Source organism: Falco rusticolus, chromosome 2 (assembly GCF_015220075.1).
Source record: "Falco rusticolus isolate bFalRus1 chromosome 2, bFalRus1.pri, whole genome shotgun sequence".
Classification (NCBI taxonomy): domain Eukaryota; kingdom Metazoa; phylum Chordata; class Aves; order Falconiformes; family Falconidae; genus Falco; species Falco rusticolus.
The window spans coordinates 73,745,708-73,765,595 of NC_051188.1; the positions used below are offsets into that span (position 1 = coordinate 73,745,708).

Here is a 19,888-nt window from a genome sequence, read left to right on the forward strand (position 1 = left end):
CTTGAAACAATGGTGCCTGACCTATATCTGAGCCAGAGGGGGGCATATATTCACCTACATTTGAGACTGTGCCCTGTACAAACTCCTATATGAAGAATGTGTGACAGAAATTAGTGAATGTGAATGAAGTGATAAAAAAAGTGTCCTTTTATTCTGACCTATTTGTCTCCCTGTAGAAAAAGAATGGCTGTAACTGTGGTTTTCCCCATTACATTACAGAAGTACGGGATAAGGGAAATGAGCAAGAGGTAGGCGGGACTTTTTCACCCTGTTACATGAGCAGTTCAGAAGATCTTAGTAATGAAATCACATTGTCAAAGCACACAAAAATACGCCACCAAGGCAAATTCACAGCTTCCATCTTTTTTGTGCCCCATTACTGTAATTGCCACAGGGAAACCAGTTTTCAAGGAGGAGGTAGGTTTACTTTTGTTTTTGTCTGGGTTTCTTCTCTATTTTCTTTTCTGTTACTCCAAAGAAGCTGGGCAAAGAAATACTGTGTTTTGTTATTTGTGCTAGTTTCAATGTTGTTAAAATAACTGTGAGGGGTGGATAGTCACTGCCTGTAAGTGCATGCTTTTGTCTGATGAATGTCTTAGCCAAAATTTTTATGGTGTATTTTTTCCACAGTCTGAAAATAATTATATAAAAATATTTTTACATTACCAGAGTTTCCAGTGTTACTGGCCTCATCCACAGAGAAGTATTTTGCTTGTGAAGTTGAAACCTGTGTTACAGCACTGAAGAGTGCCTATGTAACTTTCTTTTGAAAAGGCAGTCAAACTGGAAATGTTCAGATTTTAGCTCTTTACACCACATGGCAAAATCACGTTGCAGAGTGAATCCCTTTTAGGAGTACTGCATTTAGGCACCAGTAGAATGGAGGCATGTCAGTGTCTTTTATTACAATTTTAATACTGAAGTAGAAGATTTCACTTATGCACAGTTCTCTGAAAATGTCATAGGAATGTAGGCATAATTTTACCCTCATAGCCCATCCAATATGTAAGCAGTAATTCCATTTTGTATATTCCCCAACAAAAATAAGTTTCACAGTGTTTCAGAGGCAAAGCTGTGAATTAAAACTCAGAGGTCTAGTCTTAAGTACAACACCCAGCACAAGTAAGATATTTTCCTTAATGAAAAATAGTGATATAAAAACAAAGTGTAAAGTTTTGGGGTTTTTTTAACTGCAGACTTTACTTTTCATTGGTTATAAAAATCATAGCAGTATTGAGACATGGTAAGATACATGGTTATATGTTACTTAAAATCAGCAGGCTATTGGGCAATTTTTATTCTCATCTAATCAACTCTCTAATCAACCTGGACAAGAATAGCCACTCCAGCAAGACTACAACCTCACTGATATTTCCAAATTCCTATCATGACCATCTCTTGTGGACATGTGTCAGGATTTGGCATTCTCTGAGAGCAGCTTGTGCTCTATCAGAGTCTAGCAGTAACCAATTTTCATAAAAGGTTTACAAACTACAGTCCAGAAAGGAAACAACTTCACACAGAAATACTTTAAGCTTCCTTAAGATTTTGATCAACAATTTGCACAGGAATTATTTGAGATGTGAAAGAAATCTGGACCACCTCTGGGGAAAATAGTACTGTTCTACTACTGTAACTTTTTCTAAAGAGAAGCAGCATGTGATACTAGCATAGATATAATAAAGAGGAGGAAAAGGCATTTTCAAAAATAAATTTGCAGTTTTCAGTAAGAATAGTGGCAACATTTCTGTCTAGTACTTACATGTGGATTCCAGATGATGTAAGAGGGGAAAGGAATGAATCCTCCTGGATTCACCTGACCAAGGTGGATACCTTAGTCTTAGAGGGATCCTTCTGGACCATTCACCCTGGGCTATGTTTTCAGTGACTTGCAGGAAATAAATATAGTGAAGGCTTCATTTGTCTTGTCCTAGACTAGGTTGAATAAACTGTTTCTTTCCAAACACTGTTAAGGCAGTGTAGAATTACTGGTTCCCCTGTGGGCATATCTTTACAGCACTTGGGTAAATTTAGGAAGACAAACTCCACCCCACAACTGACAGCATATTCAGAGTTAGGTTAAAAGATTAAAGCAATGTAATTTCCTTTCATGCATTTCCAATAGCAAGTATGTTTACAGTCCTTTAGAAATTATCTGACCTTTTGTGACCTAGAGTCAAGAGCAGATTATGCATTTTCTATTCAAGAACTACTGAATAAAAGTAAAAATCCTCTTGGGCCCAAGGCCCAGAGGTGAGACCCTGTCCTTTCCTGTTAACAATCCTGATTACCTCAAAGAACTGCAGAGCCATATTTTCTTTTTTCTGATATTTTTCTGAAGCTACTACTCCTACACCCTTTCTAACATCTGCCCGGGAGATGAAGAAAGAGTGCACTACAGAGAAATTTAACTGTTCTTTGCATCACAGCTCACAGAAAAGGATCATAAGAGTATGGTCCTATCTCTTTTTTTAAGAAAATAACAGTAAGTGACAAATAGGGGGTTATTAGAAGAGGAGTGGTTAAGCAAGAAGCCACTAGAACTAGCTAATCCTCAAGTATAAATTCTAAAGAGAAAAAAATCACTATCTTATTGAAATAATGGGAGAAATGTCTCATGAAGACTTAGCTTCATTCCAGGTGTTGCTAAAAATAAAACTGTAAAACACAGAGGGTAAATACAGTAGGCTCAAAAATCAACCTTAAAGGAAGGGTAGTCATAGTTGTCTACTCTGCTGGATTTTCTTCGGCATATCCACAGAAAGGTGAATAAAGAAAAAATGAAAAATATATCCACTCAAAACCTGGGGAAAAAGTCCTGTCAGCAAAGGGAATAGAGTGACTCGTACATATCTGAGCGATCTTCCCAGCATGTGCTTGATGTGGGTATGAGCGTGACACTGTGCAGCTTGATTATGTCTGTTTTGTAGGCAGAGGGATGTTCTGGCTGTGGAACTTAGGCCAATTAAACAACGTCTGAGTATCTCTATGCTTCTCTTGGATATAAAGAACTGAGGCCGTAACTGAAAAAGCCAAGGATGTGGTTTCATTTGCTTTTTCCTTGACCACAATGCTATTTTAAGAGTTCCTTTTACCTTATTTCCTTTGTTGCCAGCCAACTCAACTGCTTGTTGGGCTACACATGAACCAAGTTGTGATCTGATTTGAAATCAGAATAACCCTTTTTTCTTTTGATTTGCAGCATTGCCAAAGGCTGTCCCATCCCTCTAAGACCCCTACACAGCACCTGTGATCGTACTTCAGACTGCTGCATTTATCTCATAACTTCTTGATAGGAAGGAAACATCTTTATTTCTTCTGTAAATGAAGAAGTACACAGTTTTGATTGACCCTGGGCCATAAAGTGAATCTGTTGCAGACCAGAGAATTGGGCAAAGCTTTCCATCACCTCAGTACAGTACCAGAATCACTGGACTTTCAGGACCGGTTGGTTATACTTATATATGTAAACTTATACATAAGCTGGGTATAAGCAACTGTATCCTGAGAGCTTAGATGCCTCTAGTGACTAAATAGGGGTCAACACTTCTTGCAGCAGCAGTAGCTTGGAAAGCTCCACTCTGGGTTTTTCTTGCTAACCTACACTTAGCAAGTGTAAGATGAGCTTCACTGTTTGTGGTAAAGGATGCTAAGCCAGATTGAAAAACAAGAAGAAACAAAAACTTCTGGGGTGGAAGGAGCATTATTATTTTTAGTGGTGATCAGTTCTTTAAAACTACTCACTATGAGGCCCCACAAGGAATGTCACTAGTAAACCAGGGAGGCAGGATGGAATTGGGAAGGAGCCATGGAGGATGGGGAAGGACAGGGGATGCTTAGGCCAACATTGCTGTTGAAAAAAACACTGCTAAACCAAGCTCTTGAAATAGTTTCAACCTTCCTCATGGAAGAGAGGTAGTTTTCAAGAAATCCAGGAGTACTTTGACAACTTTGTTGCCCCTTGAACAATTTGTTATTATTTCCAAAGGTGTCAGAATCAAATGGTTGCTACTTTTAGGACTCCTTTGCAAGGTCCTGTCCCTGAGCAACATTTCTCCTAGTACATGGTGATTCCCAGTGTGATGAGCATGAAATGAACACTTCCACCAAGGAGCTCTGAGACATGGAGTTTAATTCATCTAACTCTATTTGTAGCCAAGCTACACAAAATCATACTAGGTCAGATCTCCTAGATAACAGCCTTTGCCTCTGGAAACTGTGATCCTAGCCACCTTTACTATGTGCCTACACTTGTAGTACACCCAAATGAAAGAAACTTCATTCTGTAGAGTAGTCGCAAAACCCTCCATACAGCACAGTAGCTTCCTGGAGCAATCCATGAAAATAAATTATGTGCAAGAGTGTGTTTGAGCTTCTTCTTTTCTAGAAAATAATTGTTTTTTCTCACATTACAGCTGAACAGAGGAAAGGCGCCAGAAGGAAAACAGACCTTTTGAATTCTCCTATTGCTTATCCTACGGCAAGGGATGTGGTAGAGGAAAGAAAAAGAAAAAAAAAAAAAAAGGGGGATTCAAAAGAGTCAAAGGAAATTAATGGGGGATCAGGCTTTCTTGGACTGCTAAGCACAGTGATCTATGAGGTAGTCTTTAACTTTGCAAGTCCATAAGGCATTGCTTGCTGGTAGATGAGAGAGCATGTAGGCAAAGGCCTGCTTGGTGCTTTCACTCTCCTTATGCCTTTCTCCCTAAGCATCCACTGATGTCAGAAGTTTTGGTTTGCTCAATAACAGCATTTCTTTTTAAATCCGTGCTGTCAGCTACATGATCAGATGCTTGTGGGAACATAAGGAAAAGAGGTTTCCAGCCTGGACTGCAGTGAATCTTGAACAGTGGACAGTCACTTGGTGTCAAAATAGACACATAGGGAGCTTTAAGGCTAACTAAGGAGGTACATTTAAAGGTGGTACATGTGGTGGTTAAGTTTAATGAATCACTGCCTTGGAAAGCTGTGACCCAGTCCTTCAATTCATGTTGACAGCAGCTGAAAAGACGTACGGCATGATTATTATTTCCTGTCGGAGATCTCACCTTCTGATAGGGAAGAAACAGGCAATGAAATCATTCCGCATGTGAATAAACAATTTGAATAGTCTTTTAACTTGAGCAAGCTATCAACTTCCACTTTGATTTTGTCTTGGTTTTACACTAATGACAGGGATATTCAGGCCTGCTTCTATCAAATTCAGTGCAAACAAAATTCCCCATAACCTGAATCCAAAATGCCAGAACAGATTAGCAACTGTTTTCAATTCAAGATTGAAAAATATGTTATCCTCCCTTCAAAATCATGGCACTTCTGCTTGGCCTAGCTTCAGGAAGCAGTCTCAGGGTTCGGTTGTAATCACCCAGCTGTTACACAGAAGAAAGTGGTGTACAGCTTATTTTAAACCCTTATTCCTTTATAAGTCAGCCAAGGGTCAGAGCACTTAAGACACACACAGGAGAGAGAACTTGCCTTGCTCATGGTTGTTGAATTTATAGTCCACTGTAGACTGGACTTTAGATAAACAGGGGATCTTTTAGATAAACGGGATCTAAACAAAGGACACAACAGCAACTGTCTTTGTTATTAGCTTCCACTACATCACTGTGTCCAAGTTGATTAAAGAGTTGATTAAATCCTAGTCACATCTTCAGCATCTGCAACAGTGGTAGATAGTCCTCATGGCTCAACACAAATAAAAACATTGCTATCTTGAAGTAAGCCCGTAACTGCAAGACCCAAATATGCAGTTGGATTTACTAATCAGTTGGGTAGAAAGTACTAAATGATCTTGCAGAAATATGCATGATTTGAGCAGTTGTACAGTCTTTTGGCAGAGTGGACATGGGATATTCTTCCTGTGTTTGCAGGCATGAATGGGACAGCCATTGAAAATTTTGTCTGTGTTATTTTCAATGTTTCCTTCATGAACTGCACTTGGCATGTGGGCAGGACTGCTTCAAGAGACACACAATATTTCCTTTACTGGAAGACTTCAGTGTAAGTAGGTCTGTTTGAATCTAGGGAATTTTGATTTCTGGTCTGACATGTAACCTATCAATATCTAATGCAATATGTCATTGTAAAGGAACGAAGATTTCACAGGATGCCAGAATTACATCACAGATAATTATGGAAGGAACATAGGATGTAGTTTCCAAAATGTGACAATAAAAGACAAGATTGCTGATTTCCTGGTAAAAGGGTCAAGAAGTGGACGAAACATTCTGTCATATAAGAAGAAGATTTTTCTGTACAGAATTGGTAAGAACTTTTTCCATTTTTATTTCCAGGTTTATGCTAATAGAATGAAGAGTTTATCCGTGGAAAAAAAAGCATATATATTTTAAAATACTGCTCCTCAGAAATTTGGGGGGTTTTCCCTTTTCCCCAACCCTGATGTATGAAAAGTCAAAAGTCAAAAGAATGAACAAAAACAAATGAATGCAGAGACAATCTGAAATCATAGGTTGGAGAACTGTGAACATTTCAGTCAAATATTTATTCTCTGAAAGAAAGGTGTCATCTTTTGGAATTAACTACCTAAAAATGCCTGAGTGGGGCTATCTAGATGTCAGTCTTATACCATTGTCTTGTAATTCTGTTCATCCACATAATATAAAAGAACAAATTATCTTAACACTGTGAGCAAAATCTCATTTTTTTCCTAATGAATGAATGTTGCTAATCATTAAAAAAATTAGAAAAAGAAATTACTTCTTTTTAATCTGACACAGAAACACCCCCCCCCAAAAAAAAAGCAACACAAGAAACAAAACCCTGCACAGATTATACACTGAAGTCAATAAAATCTAACAAATGGTTTGTGTTTTTTAATTTTACCTCCTGTTGCTGCTGATACTCTAGTCTCCTCTTCTGGAGTGTGGGAGTCCTGCTTCAGAATATGGTATGAATATAGTAATTCTGGTAAAGCAGAATTACATCTTTTTAGACCAGTTACTTGAACATCTACCTATACTGTAAAAAGTCAGAGTGAGAAGAGCTAATTATTAATCAATAGTATTTCTGATTATATTATTGTAGAAAAACTCACCCCTCCATTAAATGTCACTGTGAACTGTACAGAAGCTTCTCACGTTTGTGAAATTAGGTGGCAACCACCTTGCACAAGCCACACGAAAAGACATGCTTGTTTCAAATATGAAATTGTCATAGAAAACAAGGTAAGAATAATTATAATTTAATAGTATTTTCTATGCTTGTATTCCCACATATACTACCATAAACCAATAGCCTTTTCTCTTTCCCTACTTAAATAATCTCTCCTTTTTGACATATAGTGCCCCTCTTGCACATGAGCTTAGGGCTGTTGTCACTGACAAATAGAGGCAGCAAACTGGGGGAATGTTTTCAGTCCACTGTACAGCCCGTCCTTAAAGAAACTGGGCAAAGGAATCCCATACTGTGGGTGAATAGCTATTCTAGCACATATGGAGGCATGGACCATATTATCTGACAACTTTATTATGAACAGTTATAACATACATCAAATGAACTCTAAATACAGTACAAAAAAGCAAAGCTACTGTTAAATTTAATACAACCAATTTTATGTGTCCCTGTAAGGCAGTGTGGGTCCAAGTGTAGTCTTGGAGTCCTACCACAGCTTTCTGATGAAATTAGGTCAGGACCTTCTGTTCTGTGGTATTCCTATCTGCAGTCTCCTGTCCCATCAGTCACTTTTTATCAAGTTTTTCACAAACTCACTTTGCATTTGTTCACATTTCTCGTAGCCATCATTACTGCCCAGTCAGGTTTTATTTATTACTAAAGTAAGTCCAAAGAAGTAACACATGCATTGTTACGAAGGTGCACCTGTAAGTTAAGATGTGCTGCAAGAGCCCTTGGGTATCTCAACCTGAACCCCATACTTTACACCCCTGCCCTTTGTGTATCCAGCCTTGCTTCCTTCTTCTGTTGCCCCATTTGCTGACACTGCCATGCTGTTGCTGAAGGAGTTTTGGAGTTTAGGTTTATCTAAACTAGGTCTGCAGCATGCACAATGAAGACGGTTGCACTACAGCTGTCACTATCAGGTGTAAGGGGCACGAACACAGTATTTGTTCATTTTGGCTTTCATTAAGTTCTGTGTCCTTTCTTTTTAACTTAAAGTGGAAAGAGCTATCCATGCCTTTGAATAAAAAGAAATATTCTGTCAGGTTATTGGAACAGAATATCCAGGTTCTCCAGGTCTTAATTGTATATGGTTGTTATTAAACATCTCAGTAACTACAAGTATTTTGAAGACTTGGATGAATATGGAAAGCAGTTTTGCATCCATCAAAACCAAAGCCTGAAGTATTTGCAGAAATATTTGTTTGCTGTTCCAACAGTAAAAAAAAAAAATAAAGTGGAGACATAACGTAGCTAAATGAAATATTTAAGCATGTATTAGCTACGTAGACAAAATTTTTAATGGAAAAAAATATTGTCTGAGTTTACTAGGATTTTTAGATTATTTTTTTTTTTTGTACAGGTAAAAGTAAAATTTTAGTTGGTGGGTAACCTGAGCCTTTTTTTGTTTAGTTCTTTGATACTCAGTTCTGCAGTCAAATTTAAAGGCTACAGTATTTCAGAGCACCAGTGGTGAGGAAAAACCTTTCTGTGGAAGAACAGCTTAACTTCACAGTCTTTAAAAGAAGGCATTTATAATATTAGATGTGTTTGGTTTTTGTCTTGAAACTCAAACATTCATTAGACAGGACCCTTTATTATACAGTAACAAAAAGAATAATCATAAAAATTAAAACTTTCTCTTGTTGCTAGGCTGATCCCAAAAAAACCATCAAAACCACATCGAAAACAGTAAGTCTTTATTACCATATTAATCTAACATTTATGCTGGGTTGAAATTTCATCTACATCAGAGCATCCTCCAACCAAGTTGTTCCAGTTTCACACTACCAGTTTCAGTATACTGTTTGCTTTTTAGTCACAAGTTACCTAAACTCCAAGTTTTAAACAGTTATTTATAATACATGGTAAAAAAACCTCACCTGCACATGTGGAACTTTACATTGCTTCTATGCAAGTCACAAAACCTTCCATTTTTCAGTCTTTTTTACTTCCTACTAAATTTATGTATATGTAGAAATATGGATCATAATTCCACATTACACTTAAAAGACATAAAATGTGGAGAATCTTTTCTTTATTAATGGTGTCTGGAAGGGGTTGAGATGGAGGAGGCAAGAAAATATCACCTAAAAGATTAAGCCAAGTATAAAAAAGGAAGAAAAAAACCCACAAGTTTTCAAGAAAGCTCAATATTCTTCTGAGAATAATTTCAACATATGTCAAAATAGTCCTTTCTGTATAATCTGGCTGTTACACTCCAGTTCTGAAAGCATCCACGGTAAGGGAATTCCAGATTTTTGAAGAATTACTTTCCAGTAAAATAAATAATTTACAGACTGAAAATAAACTATTAATTTTTTTTCCAATATCACCAATTAAAAAACATTCAGACAAAAAGAATTAGGATGGAACAAGTTAATTTCTTAAGTGATGATTTTCTATTTAATTTTTACTCACCTGTTCACAGAAGTATATGTAAAATTTTCTTTTGCGATTCTTTGCATCATTAAATGAACCTGATGCATTAATAACATCTATACATCTGGTGAATAAAAAGCTCTCAGTCTAGTTGTTTCTTATTTAGGCAAGAAACATCACAGGAAACTCCTATATATTTGGGAGCTTCAGCAAGGAAAAAAGGTACAGCGTCAAAATCAGAGCAACTGACAACGGCTGCTTGGTGAGCCCAAGCTGGGGAGAGTGGAGTACACCCGTAGAGTTTGGTAAGAATGAAAATCACTTCCTTGACTTAGTTTTTCCTCAGTTCTTACTCGTCTGCCTCACTTATGATCCCTTAGAGGTGGGAACACAGTATTTGCAGATTAGTTTGCTAGGATGAGAAGGAGCAAGAAGTGCATATCGCTGAATATGAGGGAGGTCTTCAAGCATTCTGGTGTGACAGTGGGTGCTTCTTGCAAGGAGATAATGAATAAAGCAAACCTTTTTGAGGTCTGTTGCCAGCACTTTTCCTTCTTCTATTTCTACTTTTGGCTTTATAAAGTGCTCTTTTCCCCTGTTACTCTCTGCCACCTTGGATTTTGAAGTTCTCTGTAGGCCTCAGTTCCTCACAAAATGCTTGGTAAGGTCTCAGGTTGCCATAGACAGTCCACCAGTGCTGGCCATCCCACTCCTTCACATGTTACAGGGCACTGAGGTGCTAAACTAAAGAAGCAGCCACTTCATACTGGTTCTTGATATGATCATGCAAAGCAGGTTGCACAAACCTGTGCAATCATTACTCTTCTGTGATACCAACACGTTGAATACTGCTTGTCTTTCAGGAGAAGAACTCACATCTACATCATATATGCTATTTCTGATTCCAGTACTGGCAGCAAGTCTCATACTTTCTCTTTGCACAATGTAAGCCTTATTTCTTGTGCAAAAATTTTATTCTGTAGTGAAATAACACCTCTTTCCCCAAGAGAAAATTTCTGGCCTCTTTTTAAAGGAGAGGAGGGAGAGGGAAAATCCACACTGTACTATAGCAGAAATCATGACCTGTTGGATGTCCCTCAAGTAGGTTATGTATTTCTGATTCACAATCTTCTTATTCACTTGATCAATATAAAACAACGCTTTCCAAAACTGGGACAAGGCCTTATGTCCGTGCCGCTTTCCTGCCATCAGACCCTGCAATGTAGATGGGTGGTACATTAAATTGTTTCCTTGTTTTGAGGATATTTCCCTTTCAGATACTTAAAAAACCAACTTCTATGATTCTTTAATAATTCATAAAATAAATTCTTATCATCAAAATTCTGAACAATGAAATGATACCATTATATTCAGCCTATGTAATTTTTAGTTACTCTTTCACTGCTTTTGTCTTAGAGGAACAAAATAGTACCTCAGAAGCATTATTATATAGTACCTATTCATATGTTTGCATATTAAATCTTTGCCAACCTTTTTTGTCACTGTAGAAGAATTTATTTGAAAAAAACTTCACCTACAATACCACAGCCAAAATACCCATTCCCTGAGCTCTCTCCAGCAGATTTCCAGGTATGTTTTCTTTCTGTTTGCCCGAAATTTGTTGCAAATAACAATCCACTGCAGTCATAAAGATATGACTTAAGCATCAGAGAGATGCCCAGAAGCAAGGATAAATTTTCTTTCTTTTTCTTGTTCTTGGGGTATTGAAAGAGAAGGTCCACATGCAAAGAATTCTGGTTTTGCCTTTTCCATTCTGAAATAGTTGTCATCCATCTGCCTGGAACATTGGAAAATATACACAATTTCTCCCTGTTCTCCCTATAAGCCATATGCTATCACTACAATAGTGCTGAGCCTAAGCTTCTCAGCAAAATAATAACGCAGAATCAGACCGTTGGTCAACTGTGGGGAGAGACGGGACAAAGTAAATCTACTGCTGGCCAAAAACAGTTGTGTCATAGTAGATGTTGAGACCCATGTTAGTATTTGGCAATGATACTGCAAGAAGAAAAGCTTCTAGGATGTGGTAAGCAAAAATGTATAGCAGAGAGCTGGGAGGTTTAGCTTATGAGGAAATCTGGAGAGACTCATGAGAAGAAGGAACTGGCAGACATTGCAGGATCTGCCCATCTGACAAGCATATTGCAAAGTTTGCTGCAATTTGCAGTCTTTAAATTGGCTACAACCAGGTCTGGAAACAAGAACGTGTCTGCAAGGACACACTGGACCACTGGTGTGATTTATAAATTCTTTTACTTTCTGTTCCTTTGTCATGTTAATTTTTCCATGTTTAAAAAGATGAGGTTTCTGGCTTTTGAGTTGAAAAGTCTTTCATTCGTCCTTATGGAGGGAAGACTTAGATATGTCTGCTTCAGTCCTCTCATTGAGAGAATCCTAGTACAGCTTCTATATAATAAATAACAACACTCTGAATGACAGGAGATTGATAAATTGTAAAATCGTGAGTAATCTCATGCATGAAACTAATAAAATGTTTTATTCTTCCTTTAATAGAGAGAATATAAGAATCAATATATAAAACATGAAACTGGAGAAATAATAACAATTATTGAAGAAATTAAGTGAATTTCTTCATGCATGTGAAGTGAAGCATGCAAGTGAAACAAATAGCTTGAATTTTTTCAAATATATGTATCTTGTGTGCAGTAATTTACAGGTTTTTTCCCCCTCTCGCAAGCAGAGAAAATAGCATTGTCTGTAAAGACCATGTCCCAAGAGCTTATCTTTAAAAGCCTCTTTGTATTTGATTGCATTTTCAATAAATAATTTCTTTGGATTATTTTTGTTTCTTCTTATCAGAAGTATTCATGCAATGTTTCAACTAAAACACTTCAGTAGTGCTTTGGAAGTTAATACACGATTTTTCAACACCAAGCAAAAGAGTAAAATAAGAACAACCAAACTTAAGGGGGTTATTCAGGATCTTGAGTAGTCCAGTGCCTTAGAAAAGGTATAGTCATTTCAAGATTGTGATCAGGAATAAAAATTTTTCATCTCTATGAAAATCCACTGAACACCAGCGAAGATTAAACCTTTTAGAAATTATCATTTGCTCATACAAAATTATTTGTATGAGCATATATTATTATTATTAAAAATATATTAAAATATATTAAAATTAAAATATTATTAAAGTGTTCAGGAGACAATTTTCTCATAAGTCTTTTTGTTGCCTTCAAACTATGCTGCTGCCCACTTCAGCACAGCATGCCCTAGACATTGCTCACAGCCATTTATAAAACCAAACATTTCCTCCCGCTTTTCACCACTTCATATCTGTGGTAGATGAAAAAGTAGCTTAAAATATGATCACTAACAGGTACCAGATATAATTATGTGTCTATGGGGGTGGGTGGGAAATGTTGGAAATTGAGCTTTTGAGCTCTCCAGCAGAAGCCTGCCACTTGCTAGCTGCAAATGGAACAGGCTGGTTGTGGGACTTTGTAACATCTGGACAAAACAGAAGCAGCACACCCTGGATCCTTCAATTAGTAAGGAGGTATGAGACAAAACCATCAATTTGGAGGCTAATCACACATTGTGCTTCTGTGGATGGATTATTTAGATTGGGCAAACCTGGGTTTAGAGGCCATTTAGAGCCATGAAGTGCCCAGTGCCATGCCTGTGTCCCATCTCTTATCCAGCCCCATGCCTCTACACCTCTTCTATGCCTGATCCAGTGTCTCTATTTCTAAGGCCACTGCTGTCATCCAGACCTACATTGCATCAATGCATTAGAGTTGTAGAACCTTGGTGGTACCATATAAACAGAAGCAAAAGTAAACCAAGTTAGCCATGGACACCTGGTCAAACAAAACTACAAACAGGCCAAGAAAAGTTCAAGCAGAACAAGCCTAACAAACTTCAGCCCTGAGGCCTTACAAACTTATTACAAAGCTTACGGCCTGGTGCTAGCAATGGCAATACCATATTACAGGGCTACATGGTCACAACAGCTGAGTTCTCTAATACTGCTGTTACAAATGATCTGTTTTTTCTACACATCGGCCTTATTTGAAGAGTGTCTCTACAGAATAAAAAAAGTTCACCTGTGCCTACTAGGCAACTCTATTCCTGAAGACCTTTTCCAAAGCTTTACATGAGGCTGCTAAAACAACTTCTGAAATTGGTTTGATCTTTGTTTCTGCACTTCTGCCAGAAAAGAAGAAAAATAGGACAGACTGTTGCATAGGGGAATGTCTCAAGTGATTTGCATGTTCTGGCAAACTGAATTCCTGCAAGACAGAAGAGGTGCTGCTGAGGTTAAGAAAAGACTGTGCTAGGTGAAAAAACTCAGTATGGTGGCCCCTAAACTGAGAAGCCAGAGTTAGTTGTTATTAAACCAGAGTTTCCTGTGGGAATTTCAGTTTAGGCTGGAGCAGAGCCCTGGCTGGAGGGAAACACGCTTTGAGCCAGCCCATACTGTGAACTGAGCTCCAGCAGAGAGGCACCAAGGGAGGTCCTGCAGCAGAGGAAATAGAGACCAGACCAGACCAGACCAGACCAGACTAGACTAGACTAGAAAGAATAGAATAGAATAGAATAGAATAGAATAGAATATAGAATAGAATAGAATAGAATATAGAATAGAATAGAATAGAATATAGAATAGAATAGAATAGAATAGAATAGAATAGAATAGAATAGAATAGAATAGAACAGAATAGAATAGAATAGAACAGAATAGAATAGAACAGAATAGAATAGAATAGAATAGAATAGAATAGAATAGAATAGAATAGAATAGAATAGAATAGAATAGAATAGAATAGAATAGAATAGAATAGAATAGAATAGAATAGAATAGAATAGAATAGAATAGAATAGAATAGAATAGAATAGAATAGAATAGAATAGAATAGAATAGAATAATTTCAGTTGGAAGGGACCATCAGTCCAACTGCCTGACCACTTCAGGGCTGACCAAAAGTTAAAGCACATAGTTAAGGGCATTGTCTAAATGCCTTTTAAACACTGACAGACTTGGGGTATTGACCACCTTTCCAGGAAGCCTGTTCCAGTGTTTGACCACCCTCTTGGTAAAGAAATGCTTCCTAATGTCCAGCCTAAATCACCCCTGACAGCTTTGAACCATTCCCACCTATGCTATCACTGGTTCCCGGGGAGAAGGGCTCAGCATCCCCCTCTCCATGTCCCCTCCTCAGGAAGCTGTAGAGAGCAACGAGGTCACCCCTCAGCCTTCTTGTCTCCAAACTAGGCAAGCCCAAAGTTCTTAGCCACTCCTAACAGGACATGCCTCCCAGCCTTTTCATCAGCTTTGTTGTCCTCCTATGGATGTATTCAAGGGCTTTCACACCCTTCTTAAACTGTGGGGCCCAGAACTGCCCACAATATTCAAGGTGAGGCCACACCAATGCTGAATACAGCGGGGTAACTCCTTCTTTCGGCTGGTTATGCTGTGTTTGATGCACCCCAGGGTGTGGTTTGCCCTCTTGGCTGCCAGGGCACTACTGACTCCTATTGATCCTGCTGGCAACAGCACCCCCAGATCCCTTTCTGCAGGGCTGCTCTCCAGCCACTCCTCTCCCAGTTTATACTTGTGTCTGATGTTATTCCATCCTAGGTGCAGAATCTGGCATTTGGACTTGTTAAATTTCATCCCATTAATCATTGCCCAATGTTCCAATCTATCTAGATCCCTTTGCAAACGTCAACAGCACCTCCCAGTTTGGTATCATCAGCAAACTTGCTAATGGTGCATTCAGCTCCTGCATCCTAATTGTTTATAAATATTTGAACTGAACTGACCCTTGCATTGAGCCCTGAGGAACACCGCTGGTGACTGGTTGCCAACCAGATGTAGCCCCATTCACTATAACCCTTTGAGGTCTGCCCTTCAGCCAGATCTACAAGGTCAGGAGGCAGGAAGCGATGGCAAAGGGCACAGACACCTGGGTCTATGAGGCATGTGAGAACACCTCTGGCATAGTAGATTGCATTTCAAAGCAAAGGTGGAAGACATCATGAGCCATTTAGAGAGGTTACTTGGTACTGCAAGGGATGACCTGTGGTATGCATCATGGTATCCAAGACACAGGAAAGAACAGGAAAGAGGTGCTGGAAGTGAAACCCAAGCTGTTGGTGGGAGTCCAGGACATCCATAGTGGAAGTCTCTGAATTACTGCCGGTGTCCCAGTTAAGAGCTGAGAAATGGTCAGAGCACTAGATCTCAGATCCTATACTGCCCTGAGCAAGCTGAAGTCTGCTCTCATGATATCCAATGTATATAGGATGCTATTTGCCTTCCTTCTTTCTCTTAGGACCTTAAAGTCCACCTCTTCAAGATGCTTGCAGTCAAGACTGTCAATGACTGTCACATCTGTGATCAGTTCTTCTTTGAGGAGTTGCAGATCTGGCTGAGTACCTCCTGCAGTCATCTTGTCCAGCATCTGTATCAAAATATTTTTGCCAGCAATCTCTTGTAATTCTCCTGACTGGCTTGTATCCTGCTATTTTGCCCTTCCAGCAGATCTCAGGATGGTTAAAGTCATCTCAGATGGCTGAAAACCTCTCATGGTAGATAAAGTTCTCTCAGGGTCATAAAATTCCACTAGAACAGATTACCTCCAAGAAGCCAACTTTGAAACCCAATCTTTCTATGATTCTGTGTTTCTAAATAAGTTTTAATCAACAATTTATTTTTAATAGCTTTTTAAAACAAGCAGAGCAAGAGCCTTCTGTTTAAGTTATAACTGGCTAAAGATAAGAGCATGTGCATCAGAAGTGGCCAACTAAAGCCAAAGCTAACTTTAATCTAAGGGGAACTAAACAGACAAGGTCTGCTTATGGACCTCTCCATCCCGCTTCATTCACAGTTGATCATGGCCATTCGTGCACTTACACCCCCATTGCTTTCACGATGAAAACTGGTGAAACTGCAAAGCTATTCAGAGAACTTGTTCACTACCAGCACCCTGATGAGAACACCAGAAATCCTATCCATGAAACAGTGGAGGTGGGTTTATCAGGGTGATTAAGGTATTCCTTTCCCATGCCTGGGCAAAGACTCGAGATAACACTCAATGTGCAAGGATGGTCAGGCTATATAACCTTCTAACTGTGTGGCTTGAATGTTCATACAGACAGAAGTCCTTTAGCCTGGTCTCCTTGGCTGTTCCTCTGTTCTGTGGAGAAAGAGATTTGTTAAAAACTAGGAAGTTCTTGCTGCAAGGACCAAAAAAAGGGTCATGTCTCCCATTTATATTTTTGCAGTCTACACAAAAGCTGTAACACACCGGTATAGCAAAATGCCCAAGCAGTGAGCCCTCCTATTATTGTTGGAATGGTAAATTATTCTACAGGCTTTTGTGGCTTTTAAGAAAGGTTGGTTTTAATCCTGTTCCTGCAATGACTTTACTCCCTGTAGAGCCAAAAGTTTGTAAACAGCCCAGTGCCTCTGGCTTTCTGTTCTCTCTCTCTTTCTCCTCATTTCTCTTCCAGTTCCTGGATCATAGCAAGGACACTCAGCACTAGTTTTCTGACCTCTAAAAGAAAACAGCCTTTGGTAACACCATTAATAGCAACAGTTTCACTTTTTATTTATTTATTTGTTTGTTTGTTTGTTTTGTTTGCAATTTTGAAAGCCTCAAGTGAGGACTTTCCCTAAATATAGATAAGTAAAGAAATCCCCTGGTAGGATGGTTCCTTTGTCTGTGGTGACTCCACTGCCCTTGTGGGCTGTTTAGACTGTTCTCCTGCAGTATATTCCAGTTTAAAAACAAAAACTACCCAAACCCCAAAACCTCAAACCCAAGACTTCCTCTTTGTGTTAGAGGTGTACAATCTGAGAGAGCCCCAGAAAGCACACTTCTCTGCTGCCTGCTCTACAGGCTCAGGAGTTGTTTAGAGTGAGGCATTGCCTGGGTGGTGCACAAGTAGCCACAAAGTTGTGAGACTTCAAGTGGAGAAAGAGAACCCAGCACTGGACAGATGTGTTTGCCCTTGTCCACCCACTGTAAGATGCATGATTGGGATGACTCAAAAGCTGGAAGCTGACATCATTTCCCAGGATCAGATTTAGGCAGAGAAAAAGCCCAATTGGTCAGGTCAGTCAAGATCCTACTGCATCAACACTAAACAGTGTGATGAAAGAGTGTCTCAGATACAGATGCTGCCCAGCAATGCAGCCACAGCTGTCAGGGGGCAAAGCCTTGTGGTCCAATTGCTTGTGCCAAGAAATCTCAATGTAACTGTGGAACTACAGCCCCCTCACAGCAAAGCTGCCCTTAAACACTATCCCTAAAGCAGCGCAAGACCAGTAAATGCAACTTGGGTGCAACTGATCCCAGCCTTCCTTGCCCCAGCCAGATCTCTGGGCTGCATGGCTCACCTCAGCTCCCTCCCTTCTTCACTCCTGCAGCGTGAGGCACCAGTGGGTGAGCAGAGCTCCTAGTTTCTGGCTGCTGCTTTAGTGGGGGGAGACTGCTTAATGCTCTGGGAACTCACCTACTGGAGGATTCAAACCAAGGGAGCTGAGAGGCTGGGGGAAAGGAGAAAGACAGACGCACAAAAACTCTGTCTTCCTTCTTTTTCCAGAACCCTGTTTGATTGTCTGCGACATTTCCTGTGGCTCTGATTTTATTACCCTGAGCACTCCCTCCCCCCATCCCTTCTCCATGAAATGTAGTCCATTACCACCACAAAAATGAGTGCTTTCTTCCGAAGATGAAGACATAATGAAGTGTAGAGGGGTTCATTCTTTGTAGTCTGAAGTCCTTTCTTCCACCTTTACAGCACAGTAAGTGTTCAGAAAATACCTACATGGGTAAGTGTGGAATTTCTTTAATTTGGAAGTACAATGAAACCTGAGAATGGACTACATTTCCTCTAAATGACTACCATGGGCCCAGACCTGAAGTGTAAACTTTCAGTTGCTTTGTCTGTTGACATCTTTAATGTGATAGGAGTAGTCATAGTGATTCTTATCAAATAGTTTTTCTATAACTAGATTTGCTTTTTAGTAGAATATCCACCTTTTATTATTTGCTCCTCATTCCCACTATTTGCTTCATAACTATGCTTCAGAAAAACTTTGTCATATTTTTATTCTCTCCTACCATATGAAGAAAGTGAACTCAAATTAACTGGTCATGATAAAGCTACCATTGCCTTAGACCTTTCCCTCTGAAAGTACAAAAGACCAGACCAGACTGTTGATTCTCTCTTGATTACTGTTTCTAGGAATGGCGAGCTTTTTAAGTTCTGGATGCTCAAGGTGAGTTGTTCATCTCCTCAACCAATACCAAGTTACTAACAGACTTGATAAAATGCATAAACACAACCACAGTGCATCAATACATTGTTTTTCAGTTCATGTCTTGCTCTGTGCTTGTAGTACTGCATGTAAGCAGAAATGAAGCTGGTTCAGTTTTTATTTTTGTAGAAAATACTTTTGCAGGCAGAAAGTTACTAATACAATAAGTAGACTTGCTGTGCTACACCTGTTCTCTTTATATTGTATGAGCTGCGGAGAAGAAAGCAGGTCAGAGATCCACTTTGGAATGTTGCCTGGTCTCAGTAACAACTCAGTTTACATCATTCACATTTACAATCAACAGAAGAGAATAAATGTGGAAAATTATGGTCCATTTATAGCCCATCAGTCATCAATCTCACACTCTAGCAGGAATCTAGGAAGCAGAAATACTCGTGATCCTAAGCATTTCTGGGTCTCTAGAGAGTGAGTCCTCTTTGTCCCTGAAGACAGTTGGCATGGCATTATCTTTCACTTTCCCTTTTTGAAATAACTATATATCTTTTTTATGTGTGAATAGCTGGTATATGTATTACTCCTGATATGGTTATATCACTCCATATGTCAATAAAGAAGCAGAAGGGTAGGAATGACCTTGGGATTTTGATGAAGGTGAATCAGGGAGCATCCTGGAAGCGCGTTGGGCAGCAGATGACTTTTTCCAAATATAGTAGGCTGGCAGTGGTAGAGAATCACATGGGTGGTTCTCTTTCCTACAAGTTTTTAATTCCAGCAGAACAGATCTGTCTGTTTTCAAGAGGAAAATGTTGACATATCTTGCTGTTTGAAAAATGTCATGTTTTCTAATGATGATTCAATTTCAACATGTGAAGAAATGAAATTACTTCACAAGGATTATAGATCTCCATATTAAGTAAATTACATCGTATTCCATGAAGAAAAGCCTTTCAGGGTATAAGGGAGCTTTTGATGCTTTGTACTATTGAGAAGAACACTTTCCTTCAGAAAATGCACAGCTGTGACCAGAGAAGGTATCAAATGCTCAGCAGCAGGCCCTAGAGTGATATATCTTATTTGAAGACTTCATATCCA

The 19,888-nt window shown here is 39.0% G+C and overlaps 1 protein-coding gene across 1 annotated transcript; it reads left to right on the top strand.

The window, feature by feature from the left end:
• Positions 1–302: 302 nt before the first annotated feature.
• Positions 303–12,340, top strand: LOC119143441 (granulocyte-macrophage colony-stimulating factor receptor subunit alpha-like). The gene is made up of 9 exons (XM_037377723.1): positions 303–417; positions 5,874–6,003; positions 6,092–6,267; positions 7,048–7,187; positions 8,791–8,829; positions 9,686–9,824; positions 10,383–10,464; positions 11,028–11,109; positions 12,055–12,340. The coding sequence occupies exons 2-9, from the start codon at positions 5,876–5,878 to the stop codon at positions 12,124–12,126; spliced, it is 858 nt and encodes a 285-aa protein (XP_037233620.1). The 5' UTR covers positions 303–417; positions 5,874–5,875; the 3' UTR covers positions 12,127–12,340.
• Positions 12,341–19,888: the final 7,548 nt, after the last annotated feature.